A 21,606-nucleotide genomic window follows, 5' to 3' on the forward strand; every position below is an offset into this window, starting at 1 on the left:
TGGGAGGCAGAGGTTGAAGTGTGCCAAGATTGCACCACTGCACTCCAGCCTGGGCGACAGAGCGAGACTCTGTCTCAAAAAAAAAAAAAAAAAAGATGGAAATTCATTCAACCTAGCCATCAGGCTAAATTTTCTCCAAAATTATCCAGTCTTACTGTGTTAGGATATAGCTTCTTTGCCAGGTAGCACATGTAGTATCTCTAAAAAGCTAAGGGAACTGATTGTGGATTATTTTTATGTGTTGATTTATTATTGTAATGCAGTTAATAATACCTCTACCTAAAATAGTGGTTTGCTTGTTTTTGCAAGCTCCTTGCTAAAGGTAGTAATTATGGACTTTTAAAACTGTCTGTATATACCATGCTAACAAGGGACCGTGATATGCTCAGAGTAGGGGTATCTTTCTATGATCCTCAAGTCTCCCAGGGAATTCACTATCACCAGAATACAGTCTCATATTCCAAAGTTAGAAACAAGCATATAATGAGAATTCATTTGGATATGTCTTAAAATATTATTTGTTTTCCTTTTTTTTAAACAGAGTGACCTTAAACCTGAAAATGGTAGCAAGGTAAGAAGTCATCGGTTTGTCTTCTGTGCTTATATTTCTGTTTACTCAAGTAGAACTGCTTTTTGAAACATTTTTTCTTAACAAGAGAAGTTACAAAGTATTTCCTTTTTCCCCAAGCAAAAATCCTATTTTTCAGGAATTTGGACTTGGTGTCATCTCAGGAAAAAAAGAATAGCTGAGTCTTGAACAGCAGGAAACATTTTGCTAATGCTTCTATATGCTTTTTTTTAAAAAAAAAACTGAAACTCGGCCGGGCATGGTGGCTCACATCTGTAATCCCAGCACTTTGGGGGGCCGAGGTGGGCAGATCACAAGGTCAGGAGATTGAGACCACGGTGAAACCCCGTCTCTACTAAAAATACAAAAAATGAGCTGGGCGCTGTGGCAGGTGCCTATAGTCCCAGCTACTCAGGAGGCTGAGGCAGGAGAATGGCATGAACCCGGTAGGTGGAGCTTGCAGTGAGCCGAGATTGCGCCATTGCACTCCAGCCTGGGCGACAGAGCGAGACTCCGTCTCAAAAAAAAAAAAAAACCAAAAAAACCCTGAAACTCCAAAGCTATGCCTTGTGTGGTTTTGAAAGACATTAGTTTATGGGTTCAATTATAGAAAAATACTTTACTTTTACATGATGTAGAACAAATGATAATAATTGTTTCTGTGTTGGAAAAAAATAATTTCAAAGTTGTTTTATTTCTTATAGTTTATCTTCTTTATCTGGAACACAGAGGCCTTTCTGTACTTATTTTCCAAATTTAATTCTTTTATCCTGTAGGCTCAAATAGGCTCACACCCTTCCCGGTTACTTAGTAATACAGCGAAAACAAAAGACTAAGTATTTGAGTGTTTGAAAACTTTAATGTGTACTGCATTGCATACCAGGAAGAAAATATGGAACCATTTTCTGCGTCCCACATGCTAGGTGGTTCATTTCCCTTCTTCCCTAACACTTTTCCTTAATTTCTGTCCTTCAGATAGCTGTTACACAGCACTCTAATTTAAAGGGACAGCAGTTTAGGTGCCACCTAGAACATAGGAAAGTGATGCTGCCTCCCTCCCCTTTTTCTCCTCCTTGCTGCTTGCTTCCCATTCCTCATTGAGCTGGAATTACTGAATAGGTTTGACACAGCAATTAAAGTTGGCCTAGACACAAGAATTCTATTAACTCAAGAGATTGCTTGCTTAACAGTGTCTGCCATCTGTTGCCCTGCAATCCAGAGTGTTTGTGTAAATTAACTCTTCCATCTTGCTAGACTGCTACTCTGAACTATTGAATTGTTTCTGAAGGGGGAATGAAATGGTTCTTAAAACACTTTGTAACAACTGTTGGTTGTTTGTCCTCTCCTCCTAACACATGTATTATCCATTCTTGAATCCTTTAAAAAAAAAAATTAAATAGTTCAAAACAGTATTCTGTAAAAAGTTTCCTCCTATCTCCAGCTCTCAGTGTCTTAGTTCCCCTTCCCTGGAGGTAAGCAGCCATCATTTTTTGTTGTTGCTTACTCTTAATAACTTGTGTTATTATGGTAAAATTTGAACTATGCATGGCCTTGATATGTATATCGAACATGTCCAGAAAATACCACTCTCAGAGGTCAACATCTGATTCAAGGGATATAGGAGCCATAACACATTTCTGCACAGCAACTATGAGAGCATCTTTTATATTAAAACAATAGAAAAAATATGTTTGCAATTACAATGTCCAGAAGTCTACAAATTGCTTCTTGTTGCTGTTTTTCTTTCTTGGTAGTATAGTTAGGACCATTCTTAGGAATGTAGAACAATGTTCCCCAAATTCTGTTCTTGTATCACCTCAATTGGAATCCCTTGGCATGTACATGAAAATATATAGGAAATGTTTATTTCTTGGGCTTCCACTCCTACTGATTTGGAATCTCTGGAGATGGGGTTTAGGAATTTGCAGTTTAAGTAATCTAGGTGATAAGTAGGTAGCTAAGCCCAAACTTTTTGCTGAATGATATGCCCATCTTTTCATTTGAAAACTTAGGAAAATTTAATTCTCTTCAGTGATAAGCATTATCTGCCTTCTATAGGCCAAAGAATTAGAAATTTCTCAGCTGAATTAAAACTGTTGAGCCATCCAGGTGCAGTGGCTCACGCCTGTAATCCCTACACTTTGGGAGGCTGAGATGGGAGGATCGCTTGAGCCCAGCAGTTGGAGACCAGCCTGGGCAACATGGTGAGACCCTGTCTCTATTTTTAAAAAATCATAAAATTAGCCGCACATGGTAATGTGTGCCTCCAGTCCCAGCTACTGGGGAGGCTGAGGCTGGAGGATAGCTTGAGCCCAGGAATTTGAGGCTGCAGTATGCCATGGTAACACCATTGCACTTCCATCTGGGTCACACAGCGTGACCCCATCTCGAACAAAACAAAACAAAACAAAAAAACCAAAACAACTATTGAACCTTAGATTTTTTTGTAAGAAATATAGAAAAAGCATTTAAGCTCACCGAGTTCTGTAATAATTTAGAAGTCTCCAAATGTAGTTTAGCCCCTATCTGGGTTAAAAAATGACTAAAGGCAGTGTTTTCAATCCAGTTTTCCTCATGTCACTGTACTCAAGGGCCATGTCTTCATCAAGTAAAGAGTCTGGCTATTGTGTCTCTAGTCACTCTGCTCTACTTTAGGGAGATCAGGCAAGAAAGGCCTTTTGGAACATTTTCAAGACCACCTACTTAGGTTTTTATAGAGCGAATATTCCAACCTGACTTCAGTTCCAGGAATAAATTCTTGATCTCTCACATTTATTTCTTACAGAGGTTTAAATAGGCACTTGGTGTCTAGGATGTAGCTGTCTCTTTTCTTCATATTTTATCTCTAGTTTAACCATTCATCATTAAGAAATGGAAGTGGAGTTCATTTCATTGGTTACCTTCCTTTCTCTTGGTTCAGGGTTTCTGAATCTTTATGAAGAAGTGATTTTTAAAAGTTGAATTAAAGGTATCTTCAGCCTATGGGGGGGAGTTTTCATTTCCATTTTCCTTCTTCTCCTTTCCTCTATTTCTACCTGTCTCCTCTCCCACCTCCACAACCCCATATCTACTTCCTGTCTGAACCGCACCTTCCCTACTGCCCCCCAAGAAACACTCAAAATGTTGCTATTCCAGTGTATAAGTCAGTAACCATTCCCTAATTCTTTTAGAAAACACCTTTCATATTACTTTTATAACACAGGTAAATAATTAATGGTCACCATTGTTTTATTGTTAGATGGATAGTACCTGAGTTGAAGGCCCAGAATTATTATACTAAAAACCTAAAGACTTAAAAACTTAAAGATCTATCAACAGATTTTTGTTTTACCTGCTTCAATCAAAAATAACTAACTAGAATTAAAAACCATTTGTCTTTGTGAATCTCTTCCTTGCTGGATTAACCCTCATGCTGAGAGCCGTCAATCTTCTACTTATATTTGACTTAACATTTTTCTGGTCTGTTTTTGGTTATGGAAACTCACCTTAGAAACAGACTTAGTGCTCTCTGTGCCAGTTTGCCTGCCTGCTTGCCTGCTCTTTAGCAGGTAACCTATAAATATTCGTGGTCTGTGAATTCTCTCTTTTGATGATGTATTTACTTCTTGGTTAGCTGTTTTATCACTTAATCTGCCATCAGTTCAAGAGATAAAGTGCATACAAATCCTAACCTGACTAAAAAAGTGGGCACCATTTCATTCATTTATTCAATAGATATTATCTAGATAATAGTTCAGCTGCTTTACTAGTCAAATCTTGTAGTCAAATAGGTCTAGTAACTTGACCAGCTCCCCATTACATTTTTTTTGAATGAGTAGTTTAAAATGTACATGGTAAAAAAAAATTTTTAATAGTTCGAAAGTATACTACAAAAAATGTTGACCAGGCGCGATGGCTCACGCCTTCAATCCCAGCACTTTGGGAGGCTGAGGCGGGCGGATCACGAGGTCAGGAGATCAAGACCATCCTGGCTAACATGGTGAAACCCCGTCTCTACCAAGAATACAAAAAAATTAGCTGGGCGCGGTGGCGATCACCTGTAGTCCCAGCTACTCGGGAGGCTGAGGCAGGAGAATGGCGTGAACCCAGGAAGTGGAGCTTGCAGTGAGCAGAGATCGCGCCACTGCATTCCAGCCTGGCGAGAGAGCGAGACTCTGTCTCAAAAAAAAAAAAAGGTCTTTCTCATTTTCTAAGTAGATATTTAGTATTCCACAGATGAAAGTGTTGATGTGATGACATTTGCTTTCAAAGGATTTGATCTGTTTTTTAAAACAAATAAAATTGTCTCCATAGAGGCTTAACGTGTTTTTTAAACTTCATTTTTAACTTAAGAAGCTTAACTTTTGGAATCTGGTAAATTTTACATGTTAGAAGCAGTCTATTAATTGCATTTAAAGTTATATTTTTTTCTCCCAGATGCTACTGAATTTTATTATACATACAGTTTTCTGTTATATAATGTATTATGTAACATACAGTTTACCTCTTTTATGGGAGAGAAACTAAAAAGAATATATTGTTTATAATTATGAAATATAATTGATTATATTAAATTAAAATTTTTATTTTTAAGAATTATTTAATATCCCTTCCATACCTACTACCTAATTTATTAAAGTTTGGAATGGGATCCTGATGTCCTTTAGACAAGCAGTGATTGCTATTTACCAAAGAATTTTGTCTGGTTATTTCCTGATTTCCTGTGCGTTGTGTTGGGTTGTTTTGTTTTGTTTTGTTTTTGATGGGGGAAACGGAGTGTTGCTCTCTCACCCAAGTTGAAATGCAGTGGCGCGATCTCGGCTCTGCAACCTCTGCCTCCTGGGTTCAAGCGATTCTCCTCCTGCCTCAGCCTTCTGAGTACCTGGGATTACAGGCGCCCACCACCACGCCTGGCTAATTTTTGTATTTTTAGTAGAGACGGGGTTTCACCATGTTGGCCAGGCTGGTCTCGAACTCCTGACCTCAGGTGACCTGCCTGCCTTGGCCTCCCAAAGTGCTGGGATTACAGGCGTGAGCCACCAGCTACTGCGCTTGGCTTATTTCCTGTTTTTGTATAACACTTACACTTTGTAACATAATCTTTTGAAAGAAATCGTAGAATGTGATGACAAAATTACTCTTAAAAGACAAAATACCCTTTGCTGAGAGTTCTCAAGGACTAATGTCTTCTATTGGTAAAGCTCTACTTAGAAATGATGTATAGTTTTGCAAAACAAGGGATCAGAAGGGCAAGGAAACATTCTTTTCAAATCAGTCCTCCAATGTTAAATTTTTCACTTCTTAAGTCCCAATAGAGATCATCCTGTGAATGTGTTAGTTTTTTTTTCTTGAGCGAGGTGTTACATATTTTATCACAATGAGTTCTTAAGAGAGTTTATAGCAATTTGTTTTAGAGCTGTTTTTCTATCTTTGAATTTTGCCATATCTACAGGGAAATTTTTTAATATAACCGTTCGACTCTAGGATTACATGCTTTGCAAGGCAGTAATTGTTAAATTACATTCATATCCAGAAAGAAATGGTTCTTATTGACTTGTATATTTTAGTATATTGGAGCTTGATGAGAAGGCTGTCCTCAAGATCCATACCACATGACTGTGTCATAGTTGGGACTATAAAATGCTGAAATCATATACCTTCAATACTCAAACATTTTAGGTGGTAAAATGAACCTAATGTTAAAATTCATATAGTGGTAGCTCATACTGTAAGGTCCATGGTATTATGGGGGGAAAATCCTTTCCAGTTTAGAATTTGAAGCCAGAAGTTCCCAACTTGTTTTTCATAAGTTACTGGCTACAGAGATACCAAAGTGTTCCAAATTCAAAGCTACACAATCTCTTCCAGGCCACCTAAATACCCATTAAATTTGCCAAAGGTGTCCTGTGGCTTAAAATCTGCTTTTTCCAATTTTAACTACTTAGAATCCTCTTGGAATAGCAATGTAGGAATTAAAACATAAGGTCTTTATATATACCTCATATTTTCCTTTTAAGCTTTTGAAAGCCTAAATGTAAGCTGTATAGGTTGAAGGTATAATGCCCTGTTTTTTTTGTTTTGTTTTGTTTTGTTTTTTGTTTTTTGTTTTTGAGACGGAGTGTCGCTCTGTTGCCCAGGCTGGAGTGCAGTGGCATGATCTCGGCTCACTGCAACCTCTGCCTCTCGGGTTCAAGCTATTCTCCTGCCTCGGCCTCCCTGCCACCATGCCCAGCTAATTTTTTTGTATTTTTAGTAGAGATGGGGTTTCACTGTGTTAGCCAGGATGGTCTCAATCTCCTGACCTCGTGATCTGCCTATCTCGACCTCCCAAAGTGCTGGGATTACAGGCATGAGCCACTGTGCCCGGCTGCCCTGTCTGTCTTAATGCATCATAATCATGATTCTGGTTCATTCTTTCCTACATTTCTGTCCTGATGACAAAGTATACTCCATTCCTTAAGTGTGTGCTCTTCTGTCATGTTTTCTCATAAACAAAGTTCATCGTGAAATCCACCCCCATTGACCCCCACATCCTTTCCATGTAGTTGCCAGTTGTGACATTTCTTTGCCATTCTCTCTCTTTTTTTTTTTTTTTTTTTTTGAGTGGAATCTCACTCTGTCACCAGGCTGGAGTGCAGTGGCCCTATCTCGGCTTGCTGCAACCTCTGCCTCCTGGGTTCAAGCAATTCTCCTGCCTCAGCCTCCTGAGTAGCTGGGATTACAGGCATGCGCTGCCACACCCAGCTAATTTTTGTATTTTTGGTAAAGACGGGGTTTCACCATGTTGGCCAGGACGATCTCAATCTCTTCTCCTCATGATCTGCCCACGTTGGCCTCCCAAAGTGCTGGGATCACAGGTGTGAGCCACCACGCCTGGCCTCTTTGTCATTCTCTTAATCTTAGCAAATTGGGTCAATGCTTATGGTGCACTGATGTGATACTCTCAGATGAATATCTGGGAAATCACTCCTTTATGTAGCTGGTGGAAGAGAGAAAAATCTACCTGTGGTAGTGCTTCTTCAGTCTTCCTAGACGTGAGAGAATGGTGTTTTCTTCTCTCTATCCTTTAGAAGCCTGCTCCTCTAGGTTTTGCCACAATGTCCTTGGCTTAGAAAATTGTGTTGAGATAATTGAATATGACTTTAGAATTCACATTTATTTGACCTGAGCCTTTCATTTTACAAATTAGGAAACTGATTTATAACATTGGGCTTGAAGATATTAGATATAATTTTAGTTATGAGCAGCTTTATAAAAATTCTATTAAGGTATTACAAAATATTTCCTTTTTCCCTAAAAAGTCTGTCTTTAGTGTTTATATGTATATAAATATACTTATTTATTTATTTATTTATTTATTTTTGAGACAGGATTTTGCTCTGTCCCCCAGGCTGGAGTACAGTGGCACAATCCTAGCTCACTACAACCTTGAACTCCTGGGCTCAGGCGATCCTCCTGCCTCAGCCTTCCCGAAGTGTTGGGATTACAGGTGTGAACCAAGTGCCTAGCCCTTACTTATTTATTTTAGTGGGGAAGAAAAGCCTTAATGAACCTTGAACTTGAGGAACCAGTTTTATTTAAATAGTTAATTTCCATGAGTTTTGAGCTAAAGTCAGAGTAGACTTAACAGCAATTTTTTTTTAGAACCCATAATACCAAAAGTCACAGCAATTTTGTTGTTTGCCAGTGTATTCTAAGCTTTTTGAAGAAAAAGAAGCACGCATATTAATTGCTTGGTAGGGGTTATGCTGGAAGAACTGTGGATTTGATTCGCTCTTATAACTAAAGTCATAGTATTGCAATTATTACTTTCCATGCCAAAGGTTGAGAGCATTAAAATCTGGGCATGGACATAACCGGGTAGATATGCCTCAATACCTGAAGGGATAGATTAAAGTCAACTATAAACTGTAGGAACTTCCCTTAAGCATCCATTAGATTTAGCCCAGTGCTTAACTGTGGAAATGAAGATTGGGGGGAGCCGTGCCTAGGGAAGGGAGGTTATGTGTTAATAGAACTTTTTTTCATTTCAGTTTAAAAATAACCGATTTGGCTTATTTCCAAATTTGACTGAGCATCTTGGCTGCTAAGAGCTGTGCCTTCAACATCTCTTTGATTGTTATGTATTTGATTAAAAGTGAGGTTACTATGGTTTGCATCTACTTGGCTGTCAGTATCCTAGAGGGAGTATATGCCTCTTTCTCTTCTCTTTCCTTTAATGAGTTAGACAACTTGGTCTTTTTTTTTTTCGGCCCCAGGGATGGATTGATCTTAAAACAGGCACATTTTGCAGTACTTAGTTCAAAGAACACCATATGTTTTAAATTATTTATTGTTTAGAAATTTTTACGTTTCAGCATAGTACAGTTTTGGCTGTCTCTGTTCTCTTTCTTCAGTTGCTTATTACCTTTTTCTAAGGCTCACCTTACTTAGCAGACATCCAGGGCTTTTGATCGTAAAAGAGGCTAAAAGCTTTGAAATCTAGAGAATCTGTTTATATGAAGTATATGATTTTTACTCTAATTATAGATTAAGCATCATAATACATATATTATGCTGTGATGCTCTCATATAAGCCTTTCAAATTACCCCTTTTAAAAATAGTAACTACATTTTTTGTCTATAAATCATTGGTATTTATGTAGCTAAAGCATAAAAGACCATGAACATTTTCTTGATGGAATTCAATTATTTCTCAGCTGCTGTGGTGGAATATTTATTTTAAAAGGCAACATTATAAATTAACTTGATGCACACACTACCATCGCTACCACTCCCACCTTCTGAATCTGTAAAGTAGATAGTAACATTTGTTGTATTTTTCAAAGACTGACCTGTAACTCATTTTAATTAATTAGATCCTTACTAGACTAGCTGAAATGTCCCAGATAACAATAATCATTAAAATCTTAAAGAAGTATAGTAGTATGTTAGTATGGTTTCTTTAAAACCTTTCATTTGACATTTTTCTTGTCTACAGGCTAATTTCTTTCAGGTTTGGGGCATGTATTCATTTGCATGGCAGTGTTTTGAATATGTGAAATTAAAACTCATTTCATGGACTGCTCTAAAGTATATCGGGGCCAATGTGATTGGAAATTCTTGGAGATTATTGAAAACGGTGGTTAAGCAGAGCTAATATTCCATGTTCATACCGTGAAGTACTTCTACATTTTGCAAAGATGATATTTTGGGCAGCAGTAACCTATGCTAAAAGTGTTATTGTCCTCTGGCAGTAAGTTAGCAGGCCTTTTGTACCATACAGCTGATTAATGGAATCAGTACCTCATTTGATACTTACTTAAATTGAGTAAAAAATTTTAATAACAACCTTATTGTGGTACAATTCACATACCATACAGTTCACCTATTTAAACTGTACAAGTCAATGGTTTTTAGTGTATTTACAAAGCTGTGCAGTCTATTTGAGAACAATTTCCTCACTCCAAGAAGGAACCCCATACTCATTAGCAGTCGTTTTCCACTTCCCCACAACTCGTCCTCCTCATGCCAGCCCGAGGCAACCACTGATCTACTTCTACCTCTATTGATTGTCCTATTCTGAACACTTTATAAAGCAGATTTATATAATATGTAGTCTTTTGTGTCTGCTTTCTTTCACTTAGTATAATGCTCTGAAGGTTGTAGCAGATATCAATACTTCAGTACCTTTTATTGCTAAGATTTATATTTTAAGGTTATTTTGTCATTTTCTTTCCTTTGACTCTGTTTTTTCTCTTTTCATTGTGAAATCAATTCTAAGGTCTCCCTTCATAATTATTATGATTTCAAAGAGTGAACCAGTATATTTTTGTGATCTACAAAGCAATCATCTATATGATCTAGAGGATTTCACAGTTGATCTACGTGTTAGAAGAGCTTTTTGGGCTTTAAAAAAGGTTTTTAGAAAGTATGATGTTAGCTACTGCCAGTGGCAAGCCCAGCTGAACCAGGCACATCATCATGACCACAAAGTAGTCCATTTCAATGTAGTTTGTATTATTAACATTTTTTAACATCTAAAAAAGTTTAGGTCATTTCTATGCTTTCATTAGTGATTCTTCAGTAGGAAGGAACCTAGCAAAGTGCCAGTATGTTATCAGAAATAAAATTCCCAGTCCATCCATTGCTTATATATTTGTAAACACCAAAATGCATGAAAAGTGAAGTTCTGGTATCAGTTACAGGGTTTATGTAGCTATTCAAGAAAATGTATATGTGCTATGTTAATCTTGTTTCTTTTTGTTTGTTATTTTTGAATATGTGTCATTTTCAGGACCCTTCAAAACATGATACATGCAAAAGGTTAGTATCCCCTTAACAGATTTCCTTATGTTCAAAGTAATGTCTAGCAAGAGACTCTTCCGTAAGTATATGTATGTAACATAACTTACGAGTGCAGCTTGACAACTAATTCTTTTTTGGCCCAAATCACTGCAAATTCAGTTGTTCCTTGACATTAGCAAAATTAACTTTTATACTTTTAGCCGTTTTGAATAATCTAAAAGGTTCATGCCTTGAGTAATTTTTTAATCTTATTGTGACACAAATTGGAATCACACTCAGTAAGAGGCCAGTATGCATGGACAGGTAGCTACTAGTGGGTCAGCCTTCAGTCTCTGCAGTTCAAACCAGCTACACTATTCTACTTAAAACTTAATCTCATTTACTTCTCACAACCATTCTGTAAGATAGATGCTATTATTACATTTTACAGAAGAAAAAAACACTGCAGTCATATTTAGGAATTTGGATTTTCTCAGGTTTACTTACAATATATTCCTTGGCATTAATATTAGTAATTCATTAGTATTAGCTCTGAAAGTTATAAATTGCCTTCCCTTAAGTGCCTCTATCTAAAATGACTGTGGAATCCTTGGCCTGTACAATATATTTGTGGAGATTATATAGAGCTAGCCATTCTATCTTTTGGACATCTCAGGGTATTTCAGAGAAAGAAAATATGTCTTTTTTTTTCCCATAAAATATCAGATCTATTATTTGAGGTAATGGACACAGTATAAAAAAGTACAAACTATTAGTAAATTTAGTTTCCTTAATATTGAGGGCTTAGGGTCAACAAAATGCTGCATAAAATTTTGAAAATACAAGCCACAAAATTGCAGATTTTAAACATAAAACTTATGCTTATGCAGGGCGGGGTGCAGTGCAGTGGCTCACGCCTGTAATCCCAGCACTTTGGGAGGCTGAGGCGGGTGGATCATGAGGTCAGGAGTTCGAGACCAGCCTGGACAACATGTTGAAACCCCATCTCTACTAAAAATACAAAATTAGCTGGGCATGGTGGTGCGTGCCTATAGTCCCAACTATTTGGGAGGCCGAGGCAGGAGAATTGCTTGAACCTGGGAGGCAGAGGTTGCAGTGAGCCAAGATCGTGCCATTGCACTCCAGCCTGGGCAACAAGAACGAAACTCCATCTCAAAAAAAAAAAAAAAAAAGCACCTTATGCTTATGCATAAAACTTAGACTTATGCTAAACATAAAACTGATTAAGAATTATCAGGCAGAAGATATAAAGAATCCCTACAAATCAGTTTTTTGAAACCTCAGTAGAATATGAGAAAAAGGGCTGGGCACAGAGTGGCTCATGCCTGTAATCCCAGTACTTTGGGAGGCCGAGGCGGGTGGATCACGAGGTCAGAAGATCGAGACCATCCTGGTAACACGGTGAAACCCCGTCTCTGCTAAAAATACAAAAAATTAGCCGGGCGTGGTGGTGGGCGTCTGTAGTCCCAGCTACTTGGGAGGCTGAGACGGGAGAATGGCGTGAACCCAGGAGGCGGAGCTTGCAGTGAGCCGAGATCGCGCCACCGCACTCCAGCCTGGGCGTTGAGCAAGACTCCATCTCAAAAAAAAAAAAAAAAAGAATATGAGAAAAAGATTTAAACACTTTACAGAAAAGGAAACACAAATGTAAACATATGGAAATGAGGTTTAATCTCATTCATCATTAGTGATATGTGAATTAAAATCATAGGTGTATTTCATACCTAACCAGATTGATAAAAATTAAAAATTTTGCAAATAAGAGTTGGTTGGAAAGTTTATCCCCCAACTCTTAAAAACACTCCTAGGGTAATGTAAATGAGTATAATCAGTTTGGAAAGCAGGTTGGCATTATCTAGTAAATTTGACAGGATGAATTAACTTTTGACCCAGCAATTCCATTTCTAATGATATACTTGATAGAAATGTGTGCACAAGTACACCCAGAAATATGTACAAGAATGTTCACAGCAGCATTATTCGAGTTATTCAAACATCAGAAACAACCCTAATAAATTGTGGTATATTCATACAATGGAACACCACAAAATAATAAAAATAAATGAATCACAAACATGTAGTAATCTGGATGAATCTCCAAGAAGAAAAGTCTGTGTTAGGACAGGAAGTTATTGTTGAACCTGAATCTCCTATGATGCAGTATAAATGTGTTTCGTCTGGTTCTCTCCTCAGTCGCAGTTAAGTATTAGGAAAAATTATGTGAGTATTGGTGTCAACCATTCTCAGTCTTTTGTACTAAAGAAATTTTCTGGCCAGGCACGGTGGCTCATGCCTGTAATCCCAGCACTTTGGGAGGCCTAGGCGGGCGGATCCACCGGCTGAGGCAGGAGAATGGCGTGAACCCAGGAGGCGGAGCTTGCAGTGAGCTGAGACCGCGCCATTGCACTCCAGCCTGGGCGATAGAGCGAGACTCCATCTCAAAAAAAAAAAAAAGGCAAATTTTCTTCTTCAGTGTTTTCTTAAGGATCCTACTTTTGGATTCTTTAGGCTTTTGTGGTTGCTCTTCAAGGAGTCTGAATTCATTACTCTTATCAGGAGATTACTTCAGAGTTCCCAGTGCATATTGCTGTTATACATGCCATATTGCTTGGTATTTTAAACAAAGCTGCCTGGCTAACATTCCAAACTAGTCCAGCGTAGCTTTCTGCCATACGTAAGCATACAGAGTGCTAGGCATGTTTAGGCAAAGAATCATTTTTCTTATGAACTTCAGCTCGTTTTATTGACTTCAAAACCTTTTAATACCAAGACTCATATATTTTAAGTAGAGGGGCAGCTGGGTCATTTGGATCATGGAAGAATTATACTTTAAAACTAGTGTGCTAATAAGTTCTATTAAAGAATTATTATGTTAAGGAGAATGATGACTGTTCTGAAGCTCCTAAGGAAAGGCTCTTGCAGTACTTTTGAAGCTACCATTTGCTTTACCCTATTAGAACTGTATATACTTTTTGTGTATGTGTATCCTTATTAGTGTCAAACTTAACTAGGGATTAAGAAGAAGGGTTTGGAATCACACTGTCCAACTCCCTTACTAGCTTTGGGATTTGGGGTGCAAAGCTTATGTTTCTCTTGTATGAGATGAGAATAATAGCCCTATTTCATAGGGTGTTGTAAGGATTAAATCTTTAAAATACATATGAAGTAGATAGGATATTTCTGGTAGTTATATTAGATATGATTACTTCCAAATTTATATTGGGATGGATTTTTTTAATACATATATGAAATGTCACTTACATAATGGTGTTTTTTCCTGTTTAAAAATGTTAATTGCAGAATACGTGAAAAGCAAAAGCACAGAGAAGACAATGTGAGAATATCCATAATCCCTAACTCAGAAATAACCACTATATGACTTTGTAGAAACACATATAAAAGCATGGAAAGGCATCTTATTTGATATCATACTATTGGTTGTTTTTAACCTTTTAAAAAATTACTTTGTAATTTTGTCACTCCAATCCAAATATTTTTTCCCCAACTACTTTGTGATAAAAGCAGTTAAATTTCCCAAAGTAAATAAAAACTCCTCGCCCATATAAAAACATGTGAAAGCTGAAAGATAGTGAACATTTGTCTTAAAATATTAACAGTTTTATTGCTTTCTCCCCCTCCTCCTAGTTGCTGGTCATACTGGATTTTACCCATCATAGGCGCTGTTCTCTTAGGTTTCCTGTACCGCTACTACACATCGGAAAGCAAATCCTCCTGAGGAGGCCTTGCTGAAGTTGGAAAGTGCATCCATTTTGGGGTGAAAACTAGAGACTTGCTTGGGGGCTGCAGAAGTGCCCTCTCCTCGAATCCTGCCAGTTGCATTCTTCCCCCTTGGAGCCAAGACGATTGGCCAGACATCCACCTCAGATCTGGGACCAGTGTCCTCCATCTCTCAGAGCCTTACTCCCAAAGTACCTGCTCACTGTTCTGTGTCAAATGATTGCCGGTGTTTCCTCTCTTCACTGGTTTCCATGAGTACCCTTATATTTCAAAACTTCCTGTTCATAAGTTATAGTGACATTGCTCTTTCGTAAAAATGCCTGCTTTCCAATACTTTGATTGCACATTAGACATTCATAACAGGGCGGCAGTCTAGTGTTGAAACTTTTATTTTTTCATTTTTCTTTTAAGTAAATTTTTAAAAAAATTTCTGATTTAGGGCTGGGTGCGGTGGCTCAGGCCTGTAATCCTAGCACTTTGGGAGGCCAAGGTGGGAAGATCGTTTGAGGCCAAGAGTTTGAGACCAGCCTGGGCAACATAGCGAGACTCTTACCTGTTTTAAAAAAAAAAAATCTGATTTAATTCTGTTATTTATCATAAGGGGTTTAATTCCTGAAGTAAAGGTATGCACCTATTAAACTTAAAACTACCAAATGAGTTTTGTTCCTTTTATGTGCATGATAAAGCTACAAGGAATGGTGTGGCCACCTCTTCCTCCCTTTCAAGCTAGGGCAGCAGGTAGCTCTTCCCACCCCCTGAGCCCAGCCCCTTCCCAAGTGGTGCTGGACAAAAAAACTACATGGCCCTTTTATGTCTTGGGGCTGGAAAGGGAGGGATGAATTGGGGTGATAGAACCCTGATGAATTCAGAGTTATCTTTCTTTAGAAAAATATTGAAAAACACTACTTCAGGATAGGAGTTTAGAAAAAGCACCAAAGCTTTCACTTTGGTTTGGCACCAGTTTCTAACCATCTGTTTTTTCTACCCTAGCTATCTTTTATTGGTAAAATATAAATGTATAATTATGTCTGTAGAGCTTTACCAAGGATTTTCCCTCCTGTTTTGTTTGTTGATTAGCAAATTTTTGATTCTCCATTTTCCAAAAGTAAAAGACTCCAGCATGGCCTTCTGTTTGCCCCGAGTAAAGTAACTTCCATAGAAAATGGTATTTGAAAGTGAGAGTTCATGACAAGAGCCCGTTTTCCATTTCTTCTGTATTTTACCTCCATGACTCCAACTTGTGGGTTTGTTCTGTTTTTCCATGAGAATAAAATACTGGCAGTTTTTTTCTCTGATGTGTGTTCATTGAGAAGTAGGTTACTAGAATTATGTTACTGTGTCTTATTGGTTCAGTGATGATTTCTCTGGCATATTAGACTTTTTTTTTTCCCCCATAGAAGCACCTGAGGAAATAAATAGTACACTGGCTGTTTTCTGCCAGCAACTGTGGTAATTTTTCTCCCTGTCCTTTGAGAATTGCTAGTCTGCTTCTGAGCCATTGTCATATCCGGCAGGGAGCAGCTTGGTTCAAGAAGGACCATAGAGGCTGCTCAGCATCTCCTCCCTCCCTCCCAGCTTGCCAGGGATTTGATGAGACAGGAAACTGCCCAGCAAACCAGGGACTGCCCATGCAAACTATTTAAGAAAAAGTTCAACCCAGGTCTTGTATCCTGTGATTTAGCAGTTGAATGAATACAGAATTCATCAAAATAATATTAACCTTGTACTTGCACACTTGGATATATTTGGGAGTAATTTTAGGAGATTTCTGGCTGAGTTTTACAAAATGTCAGGGATATGGGTTTAGTAAAACTTTTATCTTTAGAAAAATGTTCGTATGCATTATAAGATGCTACTTTTAAGACAATATTGATAAAAACCTTGGTTATTATTTAACAACAGTGGTATAACTTGATGCTTCTCTATTTAAAGGCAAGGAAGGATTGGTATATGATTGCCTGTAATAAATAAATTACGTGATTATTGGAGTACATTGGGGTAAAAGTAAAGAACAGAGGAGTATTGAGGAGCTTGAAATGGAACATTCAATCTAAAGCCAAGCCTGAAGATAACTTGAATCAGTTGTAAAAATGTGTTGGCAATGTCCAAAATTGAATGAAAAACATCTGGCTTATAAGCAATGTTAGAGAACTACCATCTTAAGTAAAATTGGTGTTTTTGTTATTTTTAAGGTAAATGCCAGTGCAAAAGGTATGTTTTTCTACTTCACATTGGTTTTCTTTTCCTGTTTACATCTGGACTTGTTTTTTACTGAGAGCCAGAGGAAAAGATAATTAGACTTTGTCTCTTCCACCCATGAAATCCCTGCAGTACCCAGGGCTGCTTCTGAGCTACTGCTGATGTGATGTCACTTTGTATTAGGAAAACCAGTTGGGGGTCCATTTACTATTATTCTGTTGTCTACAAAAACAGCCAGGTGAAAGGTAAATCTTGTGTGAGAGTTTGCGGAGGTTTTTCTAAACAATAAAGTAATATAGCACACTAGCCAAATCCATCCAAAAGGACTTTTTTTTAAGGAAGTAGACTTGAATTCACGAAACAGTCTTGACATGGGTAGGTGGTGAAAGTCCTCTGGAGAGCAAGTGGAGCCAGTCCCCATTGGCTGACAGTGCCACCTGGAGCTGGTCTCCGGGGTGTTTGGTTGTTTATTCCTTTGGAGGACTAACTGCTGCTGCTGCTGCAAACTGGCCTGTACACATCATGGCTGCTGGACACGAAGGAGGAGGTAAGAGAAGTTTCATGCCACCAAAATAGAGGGTGTTGGTACCACTGCCCCTGGTCTGAGAGTCAGGGTTTAAACCTGCCTCAGTAGAGACTAGTTTGAAATGACACCAAAATTCCCCAGCCCCTACTCAGCAATTGGTTTTGGTTTCCAAATGACTTCTGCATTTGTAAAGATAACAGAGTGGTGGGGTCAAAGTTTATCTTGTGTTTAGATCTCAAGACTCCTTAAGCAAAAACAAAAATCCCTTGGAACCTATCTTTTGAGCCTGTAAAGTTCTTTTAGCAGTTGTCATAAATGCATATGTTGTGAAATCAGAACACTGTCGAGTTTATACTCATTTAGCTGCAATGTGGGACAATGAAAAATGCTTTACAGGCCTTAAGTATCATTACTTATGGTATCTCCTGCTTTAAAATCTCAAGCAATATCTATCTGGTTAAATTCCATTTTAGGAGATTGAGATGCAGAACGTTGATGTTCATTACCTCCTCCTACCCCAGGAGAAATGGATTCAGACATGTCTTGTCTCAACAAGAAATTGATTTTTCTTTTTTTAACTATCTCATTCTGTTGCCAAATATCACAGAAGTAATGAGGAGTTTAGTTACATTTGGCTGTTGTGCTCTGAAAGAGCCAGGTTTGGAATTTGTGGGGGTGATCTAGGAAGAAGGTTCCAAAGAAGCAGAGGCATTTGTCAAGTTACCTACCCTATATCCAGCATCCTCCTCGTGAGCTTCAGTAGCTGCTCTTTGCCCACGCTTGTATCCTACGTTTGCTATTTGGGCAAACCATTACTTCAGTTATTTAACTTCCCTTTTTTTTTAACTTCACCTTTGACTGTGAACAAGTAACATTAACATTCCTTTTGTATATTCACTAATGGCGTTAGTTTACCTATTTTATTTCAGAATATTTTGAACGGAGATCTTTGTCTCTTTCTGCTGGAATGCACACACAGTGAATGTTTGTTAGAACTACACACAATAAAGACACTGTTTTCCTTTTCTTGCCCTGACTACACTTATTTTTTTTTTAATTAAAAAAATTTTTTTTACGTAGAAGTGTTGGTTTTGTAATCCTCAGGTGTTGTGGAAGAGAGGGATTTGAGAAGCATGACAGTCTCCCGTGTCTGTGCTAACGATGTGTTTAGCACAGTGTGGTGGGGAGTCCCGTGGTTCTCCAGGATTCTGCTCACTGTTCTTTTCGTGAAGTGAATCGTTCATTAGATAATCGTGAAATGCAAAAAGTAAGGCTGTGTTTTAATGGATGTGAAGTGGGAACGGGGTAGCCAGGTTTGAGGTTCTGTTTCCACTGAAACTACCTACTGAAAGAGAAGCCAGTACCAGGTAATACTGTTTTGTTATCTGCAATGCCAGTCTTCAAATGATTGTTTTTCTTGGAAATAGCTAAACTGTTGGGGGAAATTAAACACTGAGATTGAAGTTTAGTGACTGTGTTAATAAAACAAGGGAAATAAACCATTTTTATAATTACCTTTAAAACATACTGATAGCCATCTACCATTACTAACGTATCAGATTTCTGTTGAGAGATCGTTCATTAGGGCTTGGCTATTTCACTATCACAGGAACTGAGGATTACTAACAGGAAAGGATGCCCCCATTCTTGTTACCAAAGTTTGAGTTTAATGTTTAATCTTCGATACTAATAAGAATTTATTATCATAGCACTCTCCCTGATGCTGAATAGTTGGTAGGTGCTTGACAAATCCTGGTCGATTCATGAAAGCCTGAGGTAGAAGACTGATTCCAGTTATCTAAATCTAAGGGAAGAAATATCCACACAATCTGTTAAGCTGCTGGTAATTGATAGCATAAATGTAACGTTAATTAGTGAACTAGATTGCTATGTATGTGCAAAGCCCAGTCAGCCTAATCACATATATGCCAGCATTTTAAAAACAAAATTATTTGATGAAGCAGTGAGAGACTAGAGTGGCTTTCCAGATGAAACATGAGAATGCACTTGTAATGCTGTCATTTCTCCGACACCTACTATGTGCCATGCAATGTGGTTTACAAACCTTGCTGATCTGTCCCTGTCTACCTTGTAAGGACACTTTTGTGGCAACTCAGAGAGCCACCTGACTTGACCACAGAGCTAAGAGGAGAGCCAGGGTTTTTCTGTTTTGTTTTGAGGCAGAGTCTCTATCCCCCAGGCTGGAGCACAGTGGTATGATCTGGGTTCACTGCAACCTCCACCTCCTGGGCTCAAGCAATCGCCTCACTCACCCTCCCAAGTAGCTGGCACTTCTAATTTTTGTATTTTTTTGTAGAGACGAGGTTTCACCATGCTGGCCAGGCTGGTCTTGAACTCCTGGTCTGAAGTGATCCACCCACCTTGGCCTCCCAAAGTGCTGAGATTACAGGCGTGAGCCACCTCCCCTGGCCTGAGAGCCAGGGTTTAAACCTGCCTCAGTAGAGACTAGTTTGAAATGACCCTTGAATCCCATGCAAATAGCTTAGTTTCTTGAAGCCAGTTAATGAGAATTTAGATCTGAACTATGTTGCTGAAAACAACTTTTCATAAGAGGCAAAGGATTGAGAATTGAGGATGACTGATGAAATCCTTAAGCAGCACATATGAGAAGTCCTTGCATTTCATCAGTCTAGGATCCTGGATAAAATTTAACATGGAACTATGTATGTAAATACATAGTTTTTGGTTTTTTTTTAAAAGAAGGTTTTGCTCTGTCATCCAGGTTGGAGAGCAGTGGCATGATCATAGCTCACTGTGGCCTCAAACTCCTCCGCTCAAGTCTCAGCCTCCCAACTAGCTGGGACTACAGGTGTGTGCCACCATGCCCAGCAACGTAAAAAAAAAATGTTTTTTTTGGTAGTAGTAGAGTCTCACTATGTTGCCGAGTCTGGTCTCAAACTCATGGCCTCAAGCCAGTCCTCCTGCCTCAGCCTCCCGAAGTGTGGGATTACAGGCATGAGCCACTGTGCCTGGCCCCATTTTCCTTTTTTTTTTTTTCCTTCCCTGTTTTTCAGAAATTGAGGTGGGTTTGTCTTCCCAGACAATACAATGATGTTCATAATAAGAATCTTCTGACAGACCTACTCACTCTGATTTTAATAACCTAAGAAATCTAATCAGAGACAAATAGAGAGAGAATCAGGAGAGGCAAAGTCATGAACAGCACACGAAAATGAGCTTCCGAGACTCCCAGTCTGACCCCCTTTTTCTCTTTTGTAACTTTTTTTTTCCTACCTCTCATCCTACCTCATCTTGCCCTCTTGCTTTGCCTCGTGTTTTATTTTATAAAGGACAACACCTCAGCTATGCTCCTCTTTCCTTTTTCTTTTGTTTTGGAGCTGGGGTCTTGTTATGTTGCCCAGTCTGGACTAGAACTCCTGGGCTCAAGCCATCCTCCCACCTCAGCCTCCCCAGTAGCTGGGACTACAGGCATGCGCCACTGCACTGGCTACATCTTCATTTTTGTGTTGTGGTACAAAAATGTACTTGACGCTCTGTCCTAAAAACAATGGGAAGAAATAATTTGTTTATAAACTGGACCATCCAGAAAGAATGCAGTTCTGTTTGAACATCTCTATTCACCTTTGTTTAAAGCTACATTCTAGCTCTGGGCCTTTCGTGTGAATCAAATTTGCCTTTTCAGTTACTCAAAATTGGGCTTCTGAAACCCACATATCTTGACAACTATGGTCTCTGCGACTTATCTGACCGTAAAACACTTGCCTGGGTAATGTCCTTGTAAGAGTTCTTCCTTTCTGGCCGGATGCGGTGGCTCACGCCTGTAATCCCAGCACTTTGGGAGGCCGAGGCAGGTGGATCACTTGAGGTCAGGAGTTTTGAGACCAGCCTGGCCAACATGGTGAAACCCTGTCTCTATTAAAAATACAAAAATTATCTGGACGTAGTAGTGCATGCCTGTAATCCCAGCTACTTGGGAGGCTGAGGCAGGAGACTCTCTTGAACCTGGGAGATGGGGGTTGCAGTGAACTGAGATCGTGCCACTGCACTCCAGCCTGGGGGACAAGAGTGAAACTCCATCTCAGGAAAAAAAAAAAAGTTCTTCCTTTCCAAGTATACCTAAGTTCCCATAAGACAGAAAGTCACTTTTTTGGTTGTTAATTTTTTGAGATAAGGGTCTCACAATGTCACTCAGGCTGGAGTGCTGGAGTATCATCATGGCTCACTGTAGCCTCCACCTCCCAGGGTCAAGCAATCCTCTTACCTCAGTCTCCCGAGTTGCTGGGACTGCAAGTGCCTGCCACTGTGGCCAGTTAATTTAAATTTGTTT

General features: G+C 38.7%; 1 protein-coding gene across 2 annotated transcripts in view; it reads left to right on the plus strand.

The window, feature by feature from the left end:
• Positions 1 to 16,725, plus strand: part of LOC105537180 (cytochrome b5 type B) — a 47,737-nt gene extending 31,012 nt beyond the window's left edge. Inside the window, exons 3-5 of one of the 2 annotated variants that reach the window (XM_011976690.1) lie at positions 542 to 571; positions 10,824 to 10,852; positions 14,480 to 16,725. In XM_011976690.1, coding sequence (XP_011832080.1) covers positions 542 to 571; positions 10,824 to 10,852; positions 14,480 to 14,570 — 150 coding nt within the window. In that variant the 3' untranslated portion in view covers positions 14,571 to 16,725. The remainder of the gene's footprint in view (positions 1 to 541; positions 572 to 10,823; positions 10,853 to 14,479) is intronic. The other variant, XM_011976691.1, reaches the window with a different exon arrangement.
• Positions 16,726 to 21,606: the final 4,881 nt, after the last annotated feature.

The sequence above is a fragment of the Mandrillus leucophaeus genome, unplaced genomic scaffold (genome assembly GCF_000951045.1).
Source record: "Mandrillus leucophaeus isolate KB7577 unplaced genomic scaffold, Mleu.le_1.0 Scaffold17, whole genome shotgun sequence".
In the NCBI taxonomy this organism is placed as follows: Eukaryota; Metazoa; Chordata; class Mammalia; order Primates; family Cercopithecidae; genus Mandrillus; species Mandrillus leucophaeus.